Consider the following 16,584-nt stretch of genomic DNA (forward strand, 5'->3'; position numbering starts at 1 on the left):
GCACCTTAACAACCAACTAGATTTCCAGGATATGAGCTTTAAAGAATTAAACCTTTGAGTCTCAAAAGTCCATATCCTGGAAATCTCGTTGGTCTTTAAGTTGCTACTGGATCCAAATCTCGCTCTTCTACTGTGGACCAACATGGCTGCCCACCTGAAACTACCGGCATGGCACATTCAGTTGTTGGGGACTGGCCTCTGCTGGTCTCCTGCAGCTGAGTTGCCTGTTCAGGAAACATTCATAGCCAACAAGAAATGCAAATATTCCTTTATCAAAGACCCTCACCACTCTTTACACATGATCAAACCAGTCAAAGTTAATATTTTGTATTTGTGGGGCCAGCTTAAGGGCAAGGGGTCTAGCGCAGGAGAACAAATAAGCAAACAACTTTGTTGGAGAAAAAACAGGCCACAACTTTATTGGTACAGAAGAAAAAGGAGCATTGGCTGCGTAGGGCGCAGATCTCAGCATCGGATGACCCGTCTGCCAGCCAATGACTCCCTCACCCTTCAGCCCGCCTGCTGAAGGGGTCACCGCGGGATGACAGTTGAGGGATTCACACTGGGCGATAGCCTCTGTGTGAGTCCCCCATCACCTGGAAGCAGGCATGCCCTGGCAGCCCCCTGAGCTGGGCTTGCCGCTGCCATGCCTGGTCCAAGAAAAGAAGTTTAGAAATTTTTAATTCAATAAATAAAATAAAGACTCCAAATTACGTGCCTCTTGCGATATCTAATAGTGCTCACCTCTTATTCCTCCCAGCAATTTCTTCCAGCAATCCCTTCAATATGGAGGTATCAGGCTATTCCAGAATATTTTTTGTAATTGCTTCAACATTGTGGAATGAGCCACAGTTTGGAAGGATGTATGCCCCTTCATTATCTATTATTACGAATGCCTGCAACACGGATCTGTCTAAGAGAGATTTTGGAGGCCCAAAAATGTTTGGTGTTTGATTAGACTGTCTGCCATCTATTATTTTGATAGATTTTAAGTATTTAGCTGTTGTAATGCATTGCAATTTTTTTTGGTATGGTGCTTTGTTGCATTTGAGAAAGAAGGACTACAATTATTTCAAATAAACAAACAAGACAGAACTGGTAGATGATAGTTATTTCACATAAATTCATTCATTTGGAATGAAAGTGCATGACCCTGTGGCTTTTTCCTTGTCTAGAGCTTCTGACAACAAATAAAGAGTGATTTATATTTACCAGTCCCATAATATCCCATGCTATATTCTCAAACTGTGGAGTGTTTAATGTTTCACTTTAACACTGAAGGAATGACCTTAATCTACATGATTCAACTCCAGACAAACATCCCACTCAGAATTCTTTAAACCTTTTTTAAAAAATAAACTGTGAATATATTTTGGGGGGAAAACACATCTATGCTGCATTTGCTACTTTATTGCTGCTACTTCAGTGGCCGTTGAAAAAGAAGACTGATTGACAACATCATTTTTCTGAGCTCTTCATTACACACAGATAAACAGTGAAGAGTAAATCCACCATGTGAAAAACACCATAAATCCAGAGAGATAAGCCATAAAGATCTTGCAGCAAATCCTAGTTGTGTCAACTGCACATAAAGCATGTCTGATTATTCTTATCTAACCTTCCTTTTAAATTCTGATATATCAGGGAAGCCTACATTGTTTAAAGATAAGAAAGTGTAACAGTGTAATTGGTTCATCTTGCCCACAACAATACTTTTAAACAGAAAATATGGAATTACAAAAAATCTAAATTCCTTCTCTCTGAGAATGCAATAGAGAATTCTACTGAGAATAATTACCTACAAATACACATTGTGTTGAGACCACTGAAAACACACTGCACAGTGGCTTTGACTGTCTGGAATGTGACTCATATATGAAACCTCTGAAAAGAGAAGTATATTTTTTTTCATGCACCCATACCTAAAAATCTTCTAGGTACGATAGAACCCTCTGGCCATGAGATTAAGTGATTGTTACTATATTGCTGCAACCGTGGAAAATATGAAGAATATAAGATAAGCAAACTAGATCATGTAGCTGGTAATTCCTGGTTCTCTACATAGCTAGAAAGCCACCACAGTATGTTTTTATAAACATATGAAGCTGCATCACACTATTTGTCTATCTAGCTCTGTATTGTCAACTGTATTTTCATGCTGTTAGGCCCAGAATAGTCTTTCCCAACTGCTGTTACCCAACACCCTTTATTAGGAGATATCAAGCGCTGAATTATTCACATGCAAAAAATGTGCTCTTTCCTTGTGTGATGTTTCTTGCCTCAATGTAGCTTGGATCCTTACTACATTTTCCACTTGAGGAAAGGAAATTATTTTTGCTAATCCTGATCTCCCACTATGGATCTTCATTTAGCCCCCACACTGCTCTAAGGAGTCCACCGACTGATGGGGCAAGAATTTGGGGGACTTGGAAAGGAGCAGTAGGAGAGGCAAGTTGTTAAAAATTATGCTGTTTCCACTTGTTGAAAACTTAGATAGGATCCAAGCCACTGTCCTTAAGTGGCTACCATTTTTAAAAGCTCATAATAAAGCTGACATTTAATGAAGGGACAAAATATTGAGTCATCATCATTTGGCAGGATTTACTATCGTTACTGTTTACTCTAAGCACAACCGTATGAGATATATTTTTGATATTTTATAGAAGGAGAACTAACGCTGAGTGAGTCGTGACTTGCTCAAGGCCAGAATAGGCAAAACAGAGAAAAATTTAGATATGCCTGTCAGAGTGAAATCACTGGGATTTAAATAAACATTGTTTAGTACAGGTCAGGTTTCACTGGACGGTGTCCAAGTCTACCACTGCACCAGGAGGTTCCACCCCGGGTCCAACTTTCTATCCTCTCAGCTGAACTCGTTCTTAGTTAAAACATTCAGGACTTCAAAATGATCTCTGCACTCAGGATTTCAAATGTGTTTTAAGTACAAATGTGTTTGATTTAAGGAGAATTTTGAAGGATATTTAAAAGATCAGGCTCTGAATTTTACATCAGAACCAGATGTTATAGCAGATGTGTGGCAGCCGCTAAAAACAGGAGCCCTTCATCTCCTCCTTCTCTCTCCTGGGGTAATTTCTATTAATACAAAATGTGTGATGTCACATCACTGTGATGTAAGTTCTCCCTTCCTCCATTAGCTGCTGCTCATGGTGCACAAAAAGGAACAGCAGAGTGATGGCATGTCACATGTTTTGCATTATTCGGAGAGAGGAAGAGGTGCAGGCTGGTGTTTTGGGTTTCTAGTTCCTGCCTTAATATATTCATCTCTGTTCTGTAGAAGCAGAGGAGGAAAGGGCAGGGTTCCTTCCAACAGCTGGCCTGTCCAATAGTCACCTGACCCCTCTCCCCTGAAACTATCGTTGTAGCCAGCTACTCTTCTGGTGAGCCAGCCAGGCCCCATCTGTTGGCTTGCTTTTACCCATTTTGTCCACCTTGAAAAAAGAAAGGCAGCATAGTGATATGATAAATTGGTAAATGAATGAAGAATAGATCTATATGAATTTTGAAATAGCTTTGCAATCACCTTTTAGCCTGTGGTAAAATTCCTCATATTAACCTACATGTACACTACCCATAAACACTCACTGATAAAATGTACCAGTGATGAGAAAGAAGAGACTGAGACTTCCAGCGAAAGGATTTTTTTTTATTTAGACAAATACTAAAGCTTAAACTGTGAGAATTCAACAGAAAGTTACATACCAATCATTTGATTTCAATTTAAATTAAAGCAGAATGTAACATCAGGTGTTAACATGAACTCTGTACTTCTGCTTTGGTCCTTGGGTGAAACCCATTGCTACTTGGTCTAAAAAGTTAATAAACATTTTTTGTTGACAATGTTACTTCCAACAGTGTTTGTTGGGATAACTGAACATTCAAGGCAGTACATGGTCTACTTTTCAATAGGGTTATTAAAATACCAAATAAAATGTCAAACTCTGTCAAGTATGTTGGTCTTATAAATTGTTTAGACTGGGAATAATTTGGGGGTTGTACCTCATTCTTTTCAGATCATGTAGAGACAAGGCTGAAGAATGGAGTGAGGTGGGATGTGCTCAGAGTTTCAGATAGTTTGATGGAAAGGCATACTCTGCACCATTTCCCTTCTAATCAACAATCTCAGTTTTCCTTCAAAGCACACAGGTCACTTGTTTACTTTTCTTCAGTTTGGGTGGCATTTTGAGGCTATATTTACAACTCAATAATAAAATTGCCTACAATGGGAATTTCAGAAAAGCACACCAGATATGTATGCCCTCTCCATCATTTTAACTTAGACAATAGGTACCTCAATCTCCAGATTAAAATAACTTCATCAATATCATAGCACTGTAGTGACAGCAAACTGTTTTCTGGTCAACCTGAAGGCTTTTGAAAGCAATAAACCATCTCTTGACTATTTAGATTACCACACCTTTGTGACCCACATTTTTCCCCATTCGCCTTTTTCCATTCCCCTTCCTTCAACCCCAGAACAACAACATCACTTTCAGCTTCTTCCCTCATTTTCCCACACACAATGCAACCCAGACCTCACCTTCAGTTCTCCTGAGGCCACTTTGGAAGCCAATTCGATGACACAGCCAACAGCCATGCGTGCAGCACCGGACGAATGCAGCTCATTCCAAATGGTGTCACTGTCCACCTGAGCAAACAGTTAGCACAGAGGTGGGGGGGGAGGAGAGAGAAAGAAAAGGAGAGAGAGAGAGAGAGAGAGAGTATAAGAGAAAACAAATCAGGGAGGGAGGGCTGGCAGGGTGACAGCCAATGTACAATAACATTAGTCTTCCGTCTTGGCCAGCTGAAAAGGCCTTCTGGACATGGCTTTGCTTATACTTTTTCTCTACACTGACTTCTCCAATGGAAACACATTCCTGTCATGCCTCACTGCCATTCCCTGTTTAGATTTCTCATTACAAACAGCATTACACAGGCCAGATCTGGGCTAGTTCTTCAGAGCCCATTAGACATCAGGCCAGAGTATTAGATGCAATATATATTCTACACCTTCTAACTTCTAAGGAAAGAAAGGGTTTTTGCAAAGGCCAGAACAAAAAGCTTCAACAAAATTTACAGAAATGCTAGATTTTAATGAACTCAACTGTGGAAAATGCATTATAAAGAATGACGACTACTGCTGATATTCTTTGAGGAGGTATTTTAAAGGAACTTCTAATATGAATTGTAACTGTACAATAATTCAAGGGGTATGAACAGGCAGACATGGCAGTTGGGATTTCGAGGGGGTCCAAATGTCTCCTATGTATCCCATGGCAAGCAACACAAGTGATAGTTGTGTCATCTGGATGGTGTGATGGAGACAGATAGAAATAAGAGGAGAGGGTCCCATCACCACAATTTTTCCCAAGGCTTTACAATTCAATCATGAGGACTATAGAAGCCCATTAGATAGTAATTATATACATTTTATTTTGAATGCATAAATGACCAAAAACACCCTTTATATTGCAACCTGGTTTGCAGACCACATAACCAGACACACACCCCTGTGGGTGATGCTTAGCAGGAGTGAGGGGCTGAATGAAGGCTGCCAACTGCACAACTGCATTAATTTTTTGTAGATGTATTTGATTGGGCATAAAGTAGCCAAAGGTATCCTCTTAAACATATCTAGTATATCCTGCATATAACTTTCACACTGAATCAGTATAAATAACTGAAAAATGGTAACACAGGAGTCTAAGGGCACCTTAGGGGCTAACATTTATTCCAACATAACCTTTTGCAAGTCACAGAGCTCACTTCATCAGATGCATGAAGTGCACATTTATTACTCTGATGCACTTCACACACTCCGTCCTGCAATAGTTTATGCTCAAACAAATGTGTCACTGACTTGCTGCTACACAGCTCCCCCTCTAAAAGAATGATGCTATTGTCATGCTGCATCACTAAATACATGTGTGCTTTTAAGTACTGTTTGCTGACTATAGTGGAATAAGCAGTGACTTTCCAATATCAAACAAAGCTTGATCCACTGACTTTGCTATGAGTTTAGATGTAACTCCTTCCATCGCTTGAATCATACAGCAGTCAGTCACCCTCAAATTCATAATTTGTATACAACAGGCAGTTTGCTGCCCTCTTACACTCTTCTCCAATGCTGCATTTTATTCATTATTATTTTTACATTGGGTTTGTTCACTAAAGTGTAATAGAAATTGCCACAATTAAGAGGAATAAATGGCTCCAGCAGTTATCTGGGTATATTTAAGTGCCCCCTACTGTGTATATACGCTGTGTTTTTAAATGCCTCTGCATGGAAAAAACAGCTCCAGGGATAGAAATGGGATCCATAATCACACGCAGAGGGTAGGTGCTACATGCACAGCTAGAATCCACATCCCATTTTATTTGTGTCTTTGTTCTGGTTTGTTGAATCTATATGTACTTCCTCTCTATTGGACTATTTTGGTGGTTGCTGCATTGCATTTTCCAGAGTGTCATTACACTGTGTGTACTAGCAAAAAGCCACTGCTGAAAAAAAATTAGTACTCCATATTTTTTTTAATTATGCCACTTCATTGTAGTAGCTCAGGGCTGTAAGCAAAAGGCAACCAAATACATTAACATTATAAAGCACAGCCATAAAATCTGATGATAAAAACAGCAAAGACCAAACAAGGTGAGAAGGTAGGAGATGCACAATGGGTTCTCCTGCAATTTTTAACACATTTGGCGAAGGGGCACATACCAGGTTAGGGGAAAGGATCTTTAATCTTTTGACAGCCCTGTATAATAGCTGCCTTCAAGGACAATTTAAAGCAGGAAAAAGAGGGTAAATATCCCTACCCTGGGAAGTTTCTGCAACACAATTTAGGCCCCTCCACAGCTGCTTTGAAAAACTTGCAAATCCGATCACAGATCTCCTGCCATCTTGACCAGTTTGGCCCCAAAGATACAAAAAACAAGCATATGTTAAAAGTGAGCCAGGGGAAAAATATCATTCCTTTTGCTGTATTCACTTTTCTGGCAGCTCTTGATGTTAATAAATTTCCAATGCAACCCTAAACCAGTGGCTGGTGGAACAGAGGGCAGAGCTGGAACCAAGTAAACCTAGTTTTGTCCTCATTAAGCTTGCTGTTTGCCTGCAGAGAGGGATAGGCCATCCTCAGCTCCCATTACCCACCAGTGCTCCGGCAGCCAGCAGGAAGAAAAAAATTTAAAAACCACAGCTGGGAAAACCGAGAAGTGACATCATATCACTCTAGGAATCACCAGAAACTCTGGTTTTACCATAGAGTTTCCAGCAACTACTAGAAAAATGTAACATCACTTCTGGGTCTTCCTTGGAAGTGATGTAACACTGTCACCCAACAGTTCTCCCCATGTCCCTCCCTACCCCCATTCCCAGGACTCTGGCTGGTCGCCAGCGACTGGCTGGAAACTCTATCCTTCCCTATCCTTCTCCCTCATAATGGTACTAAAACAATTTAAGAAGGATAATCTTGCCACTTGTCTTTCTTTCCTAATGCCTAATAAGTAAAGTTTATGAGACATTGGAGGCTATGAGCAGTGGTCAATATGATCCGGAACTCACTAAACCTCTGGCTCAAGGACTCATTTTGCATGTTGTAAAGTAACATAAAGCTAGGAGGCTTTTGGCCATATCCTTTCCTCCTAGCTTTCTCCTCTAACAGAATAAACTGTCCTCACTATACTAGATTGGCTCTATAGAACTTGGGACATCTTGCCAGTGTTCTGTAGGAACTCCTAGGCTTATACTGGTCCTTAGGATAGATCTTTAAATACAGCATCTTGCTTGGCAAGTGAAAAATGGAAAGCAGGGACTAATCATTGCTTCTGTAGATTCTATCATGATTAGAGATGGGCACAATCTGGATTATGATTTTAAAAAAACCCACGATAATGGCAATCTCCCAATCGTGACCTGGTGGATCGTTGTCTTCCACGGCAAACGATCCAGCAGTCGGGACTCTGGGGCGATCGTGATAGGACTGGGAAGCTAGACATTCAGGCGCCAACAATCTGTTCCCCTGGCAACGGAGGCAGGGGAATACCTGAGCTCTGTTTGAAACTTGATAATATTTCCCCTAGCGAGGAAAAGCAAACAGTTGAGTGAAAAGGTGGCTTCCTGAGAAAAATATAAGCAAAGTGATTGGGAGAGGAAGGGGTTAAAAGAGAGAGAAAACAAAAAACCCTGGCTTTCTCTCATCCTGAGTTCATTCAGTGCTGTTGAAAGAGTTAAGAAGAGATCTCTTCTCAGTGTTAACACTTTCAAAAAACCCTTGCTGTGAGAGCTGCTATCAAGCTGTTTTGTGCTCCTCTCCTGAGTTCATTCAGTGCATTGAAAGAGTTAACACTGAAAAGAGATATCTCTCTCCTCCTGGCTTCTCAGCCCAGTGCCTGCTTTTTGCAAGAAGTTGGTATGTGATTTGATGTTTCATTTGTGTTTTTCCTATTTAAAAAAACATAGGATCCACGAGGATCCGTGTGGATCCTGGTTTTACTTTCTTCCTGTTTAAAATATGCTTTTGGAAGACTGGCTGCTTGCTTTTAAAATCGGGTGGGGAGGAATGGAGGATTCTATCCCTGCTTTTTTTAAGAAGCTGGCTGAATCTTGTTGACGGGGTCTCTCTCTCTCTCTCTCTCTCTCTCTCTCTCTCTCTCTCTATTTGGAGAGGCAGGGACGGGTTAAAAACTTTTCCCCCCTCTGCTCTAAGTGCGTGTGTGTGTGTGAGAGAGAGAGAGAGAGAGAGAGAAAACGTCCCCTCCCTGAGGGGAGGCGGCTCATCGCAGGGTTAAAAACTTTTTTCCCCATCTGCTTTAAGTGTGGGGGGGCGCCCCTCCGATCCCAGATCCCAGATCAGAAATGGGACTTGATCGGAGTGAATCGGTGATCTGGGGTCATCACCAGCGTGGATCCACGAACAGCTTGATCGGTATTTTTTTTTGGGATCGTGCCCATGTCTAATCATGATACTATTCCTTTTAATAGAGATCAGCTACATCTGTTGTAGAGGGCCTTACTTTGAAAATGAGACTGCTTTTACCCAACACACTTGATTGATTTCTCTAATGAATTCTACATATTTGTAATAGTTGTAGCTGAATTTATGTGAAGATGGACTTCTGGCCAGATTATGAGGTTCTACATTGAAAATAATCCAGAATGTTTTTTGAGGAGACTAATTGGATTCTATAGCAGTGGAAAAGAGCAAGAGTCCAGTAGCACCTATAAGACTAATAAAATTAGTGGTAGGGTGTGGCTCATGAAAGCTCATATCCAACTACTAATTTTATTAGTCTTATAGGTGCTACTCGACTCTTAATCTTTTCCACTGCTACAGACAGACAAACACAGCTACCCATCTTGGATTCTATAGTGAGTTTCTTTCAGAAGTTCTGCTTGATGCCTTACAAACAGTAGGAAGAAGGCTCTACTCACCAGTAGAGGGTTGATATCCATGCTGGTGTCAATCCTGCTGCATTGCTTGTATTCTCAAACTATTCCTCCTTGCTGTAGGGAAGGCCCAGTCCATGCACATCCTATTCAGAAGTCTCTAGCAGAGTCATATGCTTCTAAGTTTACAACGCTTAGAAGAGTGTGGCTCTGCTTAGGACTTTAATGTGGAACCACTGAAATGAATGAATTGTGCCTTACTCAGAGTATTTCTCCATAAGACATCTGACACGTGAAGAACAGGTGTCAGGAGATGCAATGGTAGACAGAAAGGGTAGTTTAAAAAGACAGAGCTGGAGGCAGGGGAAAGGCTTTGCTATACACTGGAGCTGAGTAAAGGGGAGCTTCAATCCATTATAACCCATTAAAACATCTCCAGATCCAAATCTGGCTCTAGAAGGCAGCTCCAGTCCATTTCCATTCCTCGCTGCCCCCTGATTGCAATCCTTTGGGGAGGCAAAGACAAAATTAACAAACCCTCTGACGAGCGATCTCTGCTGGCTCTGTTTTTTTAAACTATGCTTCCCAGCTAACATTGCGTCTCCCTACACTTGACGAACACGCTCTGAGATGTCTCGTGTAGAGAAACTCCTAGAGGCTTTTTCTAGGTCTAAGAATAGCAATTTCTGGCATAACGTATAAGAATCTGGAAATGCAGCAGAAATCTGTTGCCTGAGTTCAAGCAGGTAGATAGTCTGATTTTCTGGAAGTAAGACTTTCCTCAAGAAGTCTGTGAACCTTCCATCAATATTATACCACGTCCCATTATATAGGTTCAATATAACCCTGAAGATGGGGCCTGGAGTACTCCTGGCATCACAGCTGAAATCCATACTCCAGCGATCAATTCCCCTGGGGGAAATGGTAGCTTCACTGTGGCGTTACAGCCCCAGTAAGCTCCTTCCCAAACTCCACCCTCCCAAGGCACCGCTTCCAAATCTCCAGAAATGTCTCAAACTGGCAGCCCTAGTGAGTGACCCAGCGAAAAGAAGCGTCAACAAGATCCTTTTCAAGTTGTTTTTGAAATACAGCTACACTAAAAGTTGAAGCCGCATCCCCATTGTTCATACGTCAGCAACACTTCAAAGAGGCAGAATCATTCATGACAATATTACAAGCCAGAATACACAGACCAACTCGGAAGGCGAAGGTTTTTAAAGCACATATGGATTCACTTCACTCAGAGTTTCCTGAATGAACATAGCAGTTGCAAGTTTTTCCGAATACAGTTAACATAGCTCAGTCACTGGCATGTGTAACAAAACTAGAGCTCAGCAAAGCCACAGATGATAGAAATTAAACTACCTGTCCCCAGTGTGGATATGGAGTTATTAAAAAAGACTGAATGGCTTAAATAAAAATTAATTTGCATTTATTCCACATGCAAGCTACTGGATTTCTACCTACAGTGTGCAGATTCCCCCCTCCCCGACTTAGGAGCAAAAGGCATTCGTAATGTCTTCTGAAAGAGAAAACAAGCCATTCACTCTTGATCTCTCAGGAGTATTTTGTATTGGGGGAGGGGGCTATGTTACAGTTTTCCTACCCTTCCTCTAAGGAGTTCAGGGTAGCAGGCATGGCTCCCCCCTTTCATTTTGTCTACACAACAACTCTTTGAAGTAGGTGAATATGCCAGAGAGGGACTTGCCTACGCTTCAAGGTGGAGGGAGAATTTGAACACAGGTCTCTCCAGCACTTTTCTATTGATACTCTGATCACTATAACACACTGGCTTAGAAATAAGCATTTCCCATCCCAAAGTAGCACCAGCCTTACTTTTCTGTGCTTATGGGGAAAGGAGGGTAGTATACTATGGTGCCATCAGATGTGCATTGGATAAAATTCCTCAATGTCTGCCTGACATTGCAGGGGTTCAGAGACTGTAGAAGGAGAGATGATATCAGTTGGAAGTAGGAGGACTAGAGAAGAAGAGGTTCCTAGAAATCTTTTCCCAGGCCATTTCCTGACAAATTATTCAAATGGAAAAGCTGAGGAGATCTGAAAATTGCATGGCCTGTTATTTGCTAGCTTTGCTTATTCCTCTCACAGCATTGCAGCTACAGCCCCTGGCTCTTCTGGCTTGCTAATTTGTAGCAGGGAGTAGTGAAGCACTCCTGGTCTCTTCACGTTGTGCATTTGTGGGGTGGAATGAGGAAGAAGATAGGTTTCCAGTTGTGTCTCACCAACCTTTTCAGCAGTGGCACTTAACAGCAGTTTGGCAAAGTTTTGCATCCTTCATATTCTAGTCCTGTTTACGTTAAAGTGAAATCACATACAGTTGGACATTAGGAAAAAACTTCTTCACATTAAGAATAGTTCAGCAGTGGAATTGGCTGCCTAGGTGTGTGGTGGGTTCCCCTTCATTAGCAGTATTCAAGGAATGGCTGGACAAATAGTTGTTGGGGAGGCTTTAGGCTGTTCCAGCATTGGGAAGGGGGTTGGAATAGATGATCTCTAAGGCATTTCCAACTGTACGATTCTATGATTCTATGATACATCTTGCCTATACATGTCTGATTAGGAAACAGTCAATGTGTATGCACTTTACAAATGAAACTGGGGACCAGTATCTGGATAAATGTGGGTTTTCAATTACGATTTCAGCTGTACCTGAATGTAACAAGAGAATTGCTCAAGGGGCGTATAAAGAAAAATCAACTGTATACTGTACATGGGTTGTTTGTTCACCGTAACATATGAACAGGCTCTGTTTGCTACTTGCAGCATGTTGCTGAATCGTTGCCTTGTAGATTCAGGAGGAGTCTGATCTGTGCCCAAGGCCAAGTAGAAAACACTCTGACAGAGCTAAGTGATTGTTGCTTGACAGCACAAGAATAAGTTTTGTCCCAGTCAGCCTGGGTATCATGTCTCACAGCATGTTGTTGTTCTTTCAATATAGCACCAAGTAACTTGGGTAAGTGGTTTATGTGATGGGAAAGACCATTATATCCATAACAAAAATGCCTGTTGAGTCACCACTGCTCAGGCCATTCAGTTATGATAGGGTAGGTAAACCATAGCCTCTGGGAAGACCCTGGAACTGGGGTCTTGAAGACCAGAGGGCATAGCATACAGGCAAATTTGAATCTCTGTACCTCTTGCTTAGAATGTCAGTGCAATTTAATCACCAATTTATCAATCTTTTGCCTTGCTTGTGCTTTGCAAGACACAAGCCATTTCCTCTTCGACTTAAAGGTTTTTTTCTATGCCCCCAGTTTCTAGATGGTACACAAAATATGGCTGGATATAGAAGGTTCAGGACAGGGGCAGTCTCTATGTATATGTTATGATGAAAAGTAATAAATATAAAATTGCCAAAAGTAGTATTAGCAAAATCAGAAAAGTTGTCAGCTTTTGTGGAAGGGGCTAGCTGATCATAAAAAATGAGAAGTAATTCTGGAAATCATGGATTTGTCATGCCACTCAGTGATTTATATTCTCTTTACTAAATCCATGTGTCTTTGTAGGTACAAAAGCTTTCAGAGACTCCTATTTGCCATTTGTTTCCAGAGCAAATACAGTTCCTTCACACACACATATGCACACACACATAAACTTCTCTTTTTTACTGGCAAGCAAATAGAAACTGAATCTTTCCCCCAAAGCATTCCTGCCTTTAAGAATCGTGTGTGGCTTTTATACAAGACTGCCAACAAAACGTTTGTCATTCTGGGAATATATTAGTGCCAGAGAGTGTTGGTGAGAGTCCATGATTCCAGAAGAGCTAGCTGAATCCCAAGTTTATGCCTGCTGCCATTCTGGTAGGGTAGAGTCTAATGTTACTGCCGTTGCTCTGTGAATACAGCTGAAATGCTCTTCCATCTAGCTGTATTGCACCTTTAAGTGGGATACACCCCACCCCAAACTAGTACACAATGAAGCTGGAGATCAGAAGCAATCTGTTTCTATTTCCCCATAGCAAAAGGGAGAGGGGAAAGTGATGGTTTCTATCCTTGCTCTGCAGCCCAAATGATCTGCTCCTTTTATCTAAGCACAAGCTGGCAGCTTGAGATCAGGAGGAGATAAACAATCTGTTTCACTCAATCACCACCACCCCAAGCTGAGAGCTGCAGAGAACAGGCACAATCTCTTATTTTCTCTACAACCCAAGTTGATAGTTTGGAATGAGGAGAAGAGAAGGATAATTATTTGGGCTTCTGATGACACTCCTTCAAATTTGCTGTATCTCAAGAAGCCTGGGACAAAGCCAAGATTCTGGGATGGGAGATCAGAAGAACCCAACTTCTAGCTGATCCATGCAATCAGCTGGCTTTTGGCTCCTGACCCCCCTGCCCACCAAACACACATACTTAAAAGCTGTTCTGGGTACAGAGAAAAATTTTCAGCAGGCGATCAGAAGCCAACTCCCAAACAATCCTTCATCAGCTGGAAGTCAACTTCTGATGGCTATGAGTAGCTTGGTCCTGTGAACAGACGCAAACAGGTTGTGAGCAGCCAAAGAGCTCATCAGCTGCCTGATTGCCACTGGTGAATACAATGTGAGCTGGACTGGCAGGTGTTTGAGCACCCCTAAATAAAATCAAACCTTTTAAAAACCAACCAGAACTTCATGTATGAAAACAATGGTCAAAGCATCACTAGACAGAACAATTAAAAACAAGTCAGGCAAAATCTTTTTTCATGCCTCATTTGCAGAAATATATTTGACTTTGATTTGACTTGCTAGCTTGTTCAGTGTGGGCTGGCAAATGTGAAACACTAGTGCAACATAGTCGGTTAAAACTCACTATTTCCAAGTTGCACTGCCATTTTTAAATGGCCTCTGACCTTTCCTTGCTATTTTTTTTAAAGTCCCTATTGCAAAGAGGAAAGCAGAGCCAGATCTGTTCATTTAATAGGCTGATGAGTCTAATAGTGATGGGAAAAGAAGCATGAACTCTTAAATGCTATGTTTTTTGTTTGTAGGTGTGGCTTTTATTACTATTATTATAATTATATCAGTTACATTAACATGGCACAATTTATATTTCAATTTCAATTTATATACTGCCCATCCTCAGGGGCTCTGGGTGGTGAACAGTTTAAAATCAATAAAAACAAAAAACAACAATACTAAAATCAATACACAAAACAATAATGAAATAAATTAACCAAGTGCAATGGTGGGGAGAACCCCCTCACCCCAAAGGTGGGAGGCCAACATGGCACCGCCCCCTTCAACCACTGAACGCCTGGCGGAACAGCTCTGTCAATGAAATACTGAAATGAAATACTGTGCCTGACAGTATTTAAGTAACAACGAAAACCCTCAGAAAATCTGAACAAAATGAATCAGAATGTTACTGAAGCAAGAGCTTCTCAGTGAAAGTTGGCTGAACTGGAGTGGAAGGTTGACCTTTCCACATCTGAAGAAGAAAGGGTGGCAGAGCAAGGGTTTCTGGAGGCTTCCCCAAATCTTTACCATACTGGCAAAATGCATGGAGAAGAGAGGCAAGCAGACAGGCAGGCAGGCCTTTTTGGCTGGGTTTCTGGTGATAAACCCAAGGAAGATTAATAATGTGGTGGTCAGTTTGTGCTGTGCTGTGAGGATATCCACTTGTAGGATGGTAATGGGAATACTGAATTATTTTAAGTTCACAGAACAAAAGTGATCCAGAGGCTAAAGGAAAAAAACCATCCAAAACCAGCACTAAATGATGAGAAAAGGACCCTGATTTAGGCTTCTGTCACATTCCATGTGGCCTCAACTAGGAAAAATTCCAACTTTCAAGGAGACCTCACTAGTATCTCCTAGACTGAATCAATAGCAAAGAGGCATTTCAAAAATACTGTACCCAGTCAGGCTGTCATGTTCAGCTAGGCAGTTGCAGGGGACATGTCTGACACCTAAGCTTATTACTGTGAACTTGTCAGACACTTCCCATCTGCACCTAGCGTCCTAATTCAGGAATGGCTTCTCTATAGCTCCTAGCATCATGCAACCACATATAGGCCCTTTTCATACTACTTACGTGCTTCCGGAACATCACAAAATGTAGCGCAAAAACCGCAGAAGATAGCGTCTTCTCATGAGAGTTTTGCACAATGTCGCGCAAAACTCTCGCAAAAAGATGCTATCTTCCGCATTTTTTGCGCTACATTTCATGATGTTCCAGAAGCACATAAGTAGTGTGAAAAGGGCCATAGTTTCTCCTCCTGCACATCTATGCTGCTCTGTCTGGACAATAGTTTTCATTTTAATATACGCATAATATGTATAGCTTTTAGAGTTTCAGAAAAATTAGAAATCATTGTTCTAGGATTTCTCAAGATTATTCATTTCCTACAGTTATCATTCCTAAAATTTCTCAAGAATTTGTCAAAGGTTAAGCTTTATTTTCACACTCTGAAGAAAGAATGATAGAAGAAGAGACATCTGCTGCGGCATCTGCCATGTTCAGAGATATCATAAACAGCTAATTCTAATTACATGCAAATAAACCATGCAGATTATCCACAGTTCTTTAGTACATCATGACATGTTGCCTCGTCTTTCGTAGATCAATAGGATTTGACCTAAATCAGCAGATCTGATACATCTTCCATTAACACCATTTTTAGAGCAGCACATTCATACCACACCTCAAATCATTCTGATTGGCAGTAGTAGTTAAGTTGGTTAAAATTTTTACAGTATTTAGCACACATTGACTTCTGCAGTTAATCCTAACACTTCTCTAGTACATATTTGGATGCCTACAAAGTGTTATACTGTCCGTCCCTTCACATGGCTTCATTAAATTTAAAGGTCTGACACTGTATGCTGACCCTTCATTTTTCTTTCATTTTCCTTTATTATTTTTTAGCAACATAGCATTGGGCAGCTGCCTCAGTTTATAAGATAAATGTGGAATACTCTTTTGTCTTCAGGGCAGTCCCTGGGGTACCAATCTCCAAACCCAAACTTCACCCCAGCACAGCTTGTGAGCCCATTCCTCATCCAAACAAATGCCATAAGACCTTTTATGCTTTTTTACAGCATGTCAAAAATCATATTGACTGCCAATAGTGATGTGATTGGTGTTGCCTCCTCTGAGCCATAAAAGAGTCAGTCTGTTATCAATTTTGCTAAGTATATCCAGGGAATTCTGGGCAGGTTCAGTTCCAAGTTATAAATG

The 16,584-nt window shown here is 41.1% G+C and overlaps 1 protein-coding gene across 1 annotated transcript in view; it reads right to left on the minus strand.

The window, feature by feature from the left end:
- Positions 1 to 16,584, minus strand: part of HDAC9 (histone deacetylase 9) — a 572,443-nt gene that overhangs the window by 158,741 nt on the left and 397,118 nt on the right. The window contains exon 17 of the mRNA XM_054990743.1: positions 4,559 to 4,666. Coding sequence (XP_054846718.1) covers positions 4,559 to 4,666 — 108 coding nt within the window. The remainder of the gene's footprint in view (positions 1 to 4,558; positions 4,667 to 16,584) is intronic.

Source organism: Eublepharis macularius, chromosome 11 (assembly GCF_028583425.1).
Source record: "Eublepharis macularius isolate TG4126 chromosome 11, MPM_Emac_v1.0, whole genome shotgun sequence".
In the NCBI taxonomy this organism is placed as follows: domain Eukaryota; kingdom Metazoa; phylum Chordata; class Lepidosauria; order Squamata; family Eublepharidae; genus Eublepharis; species Eublepharis macularius.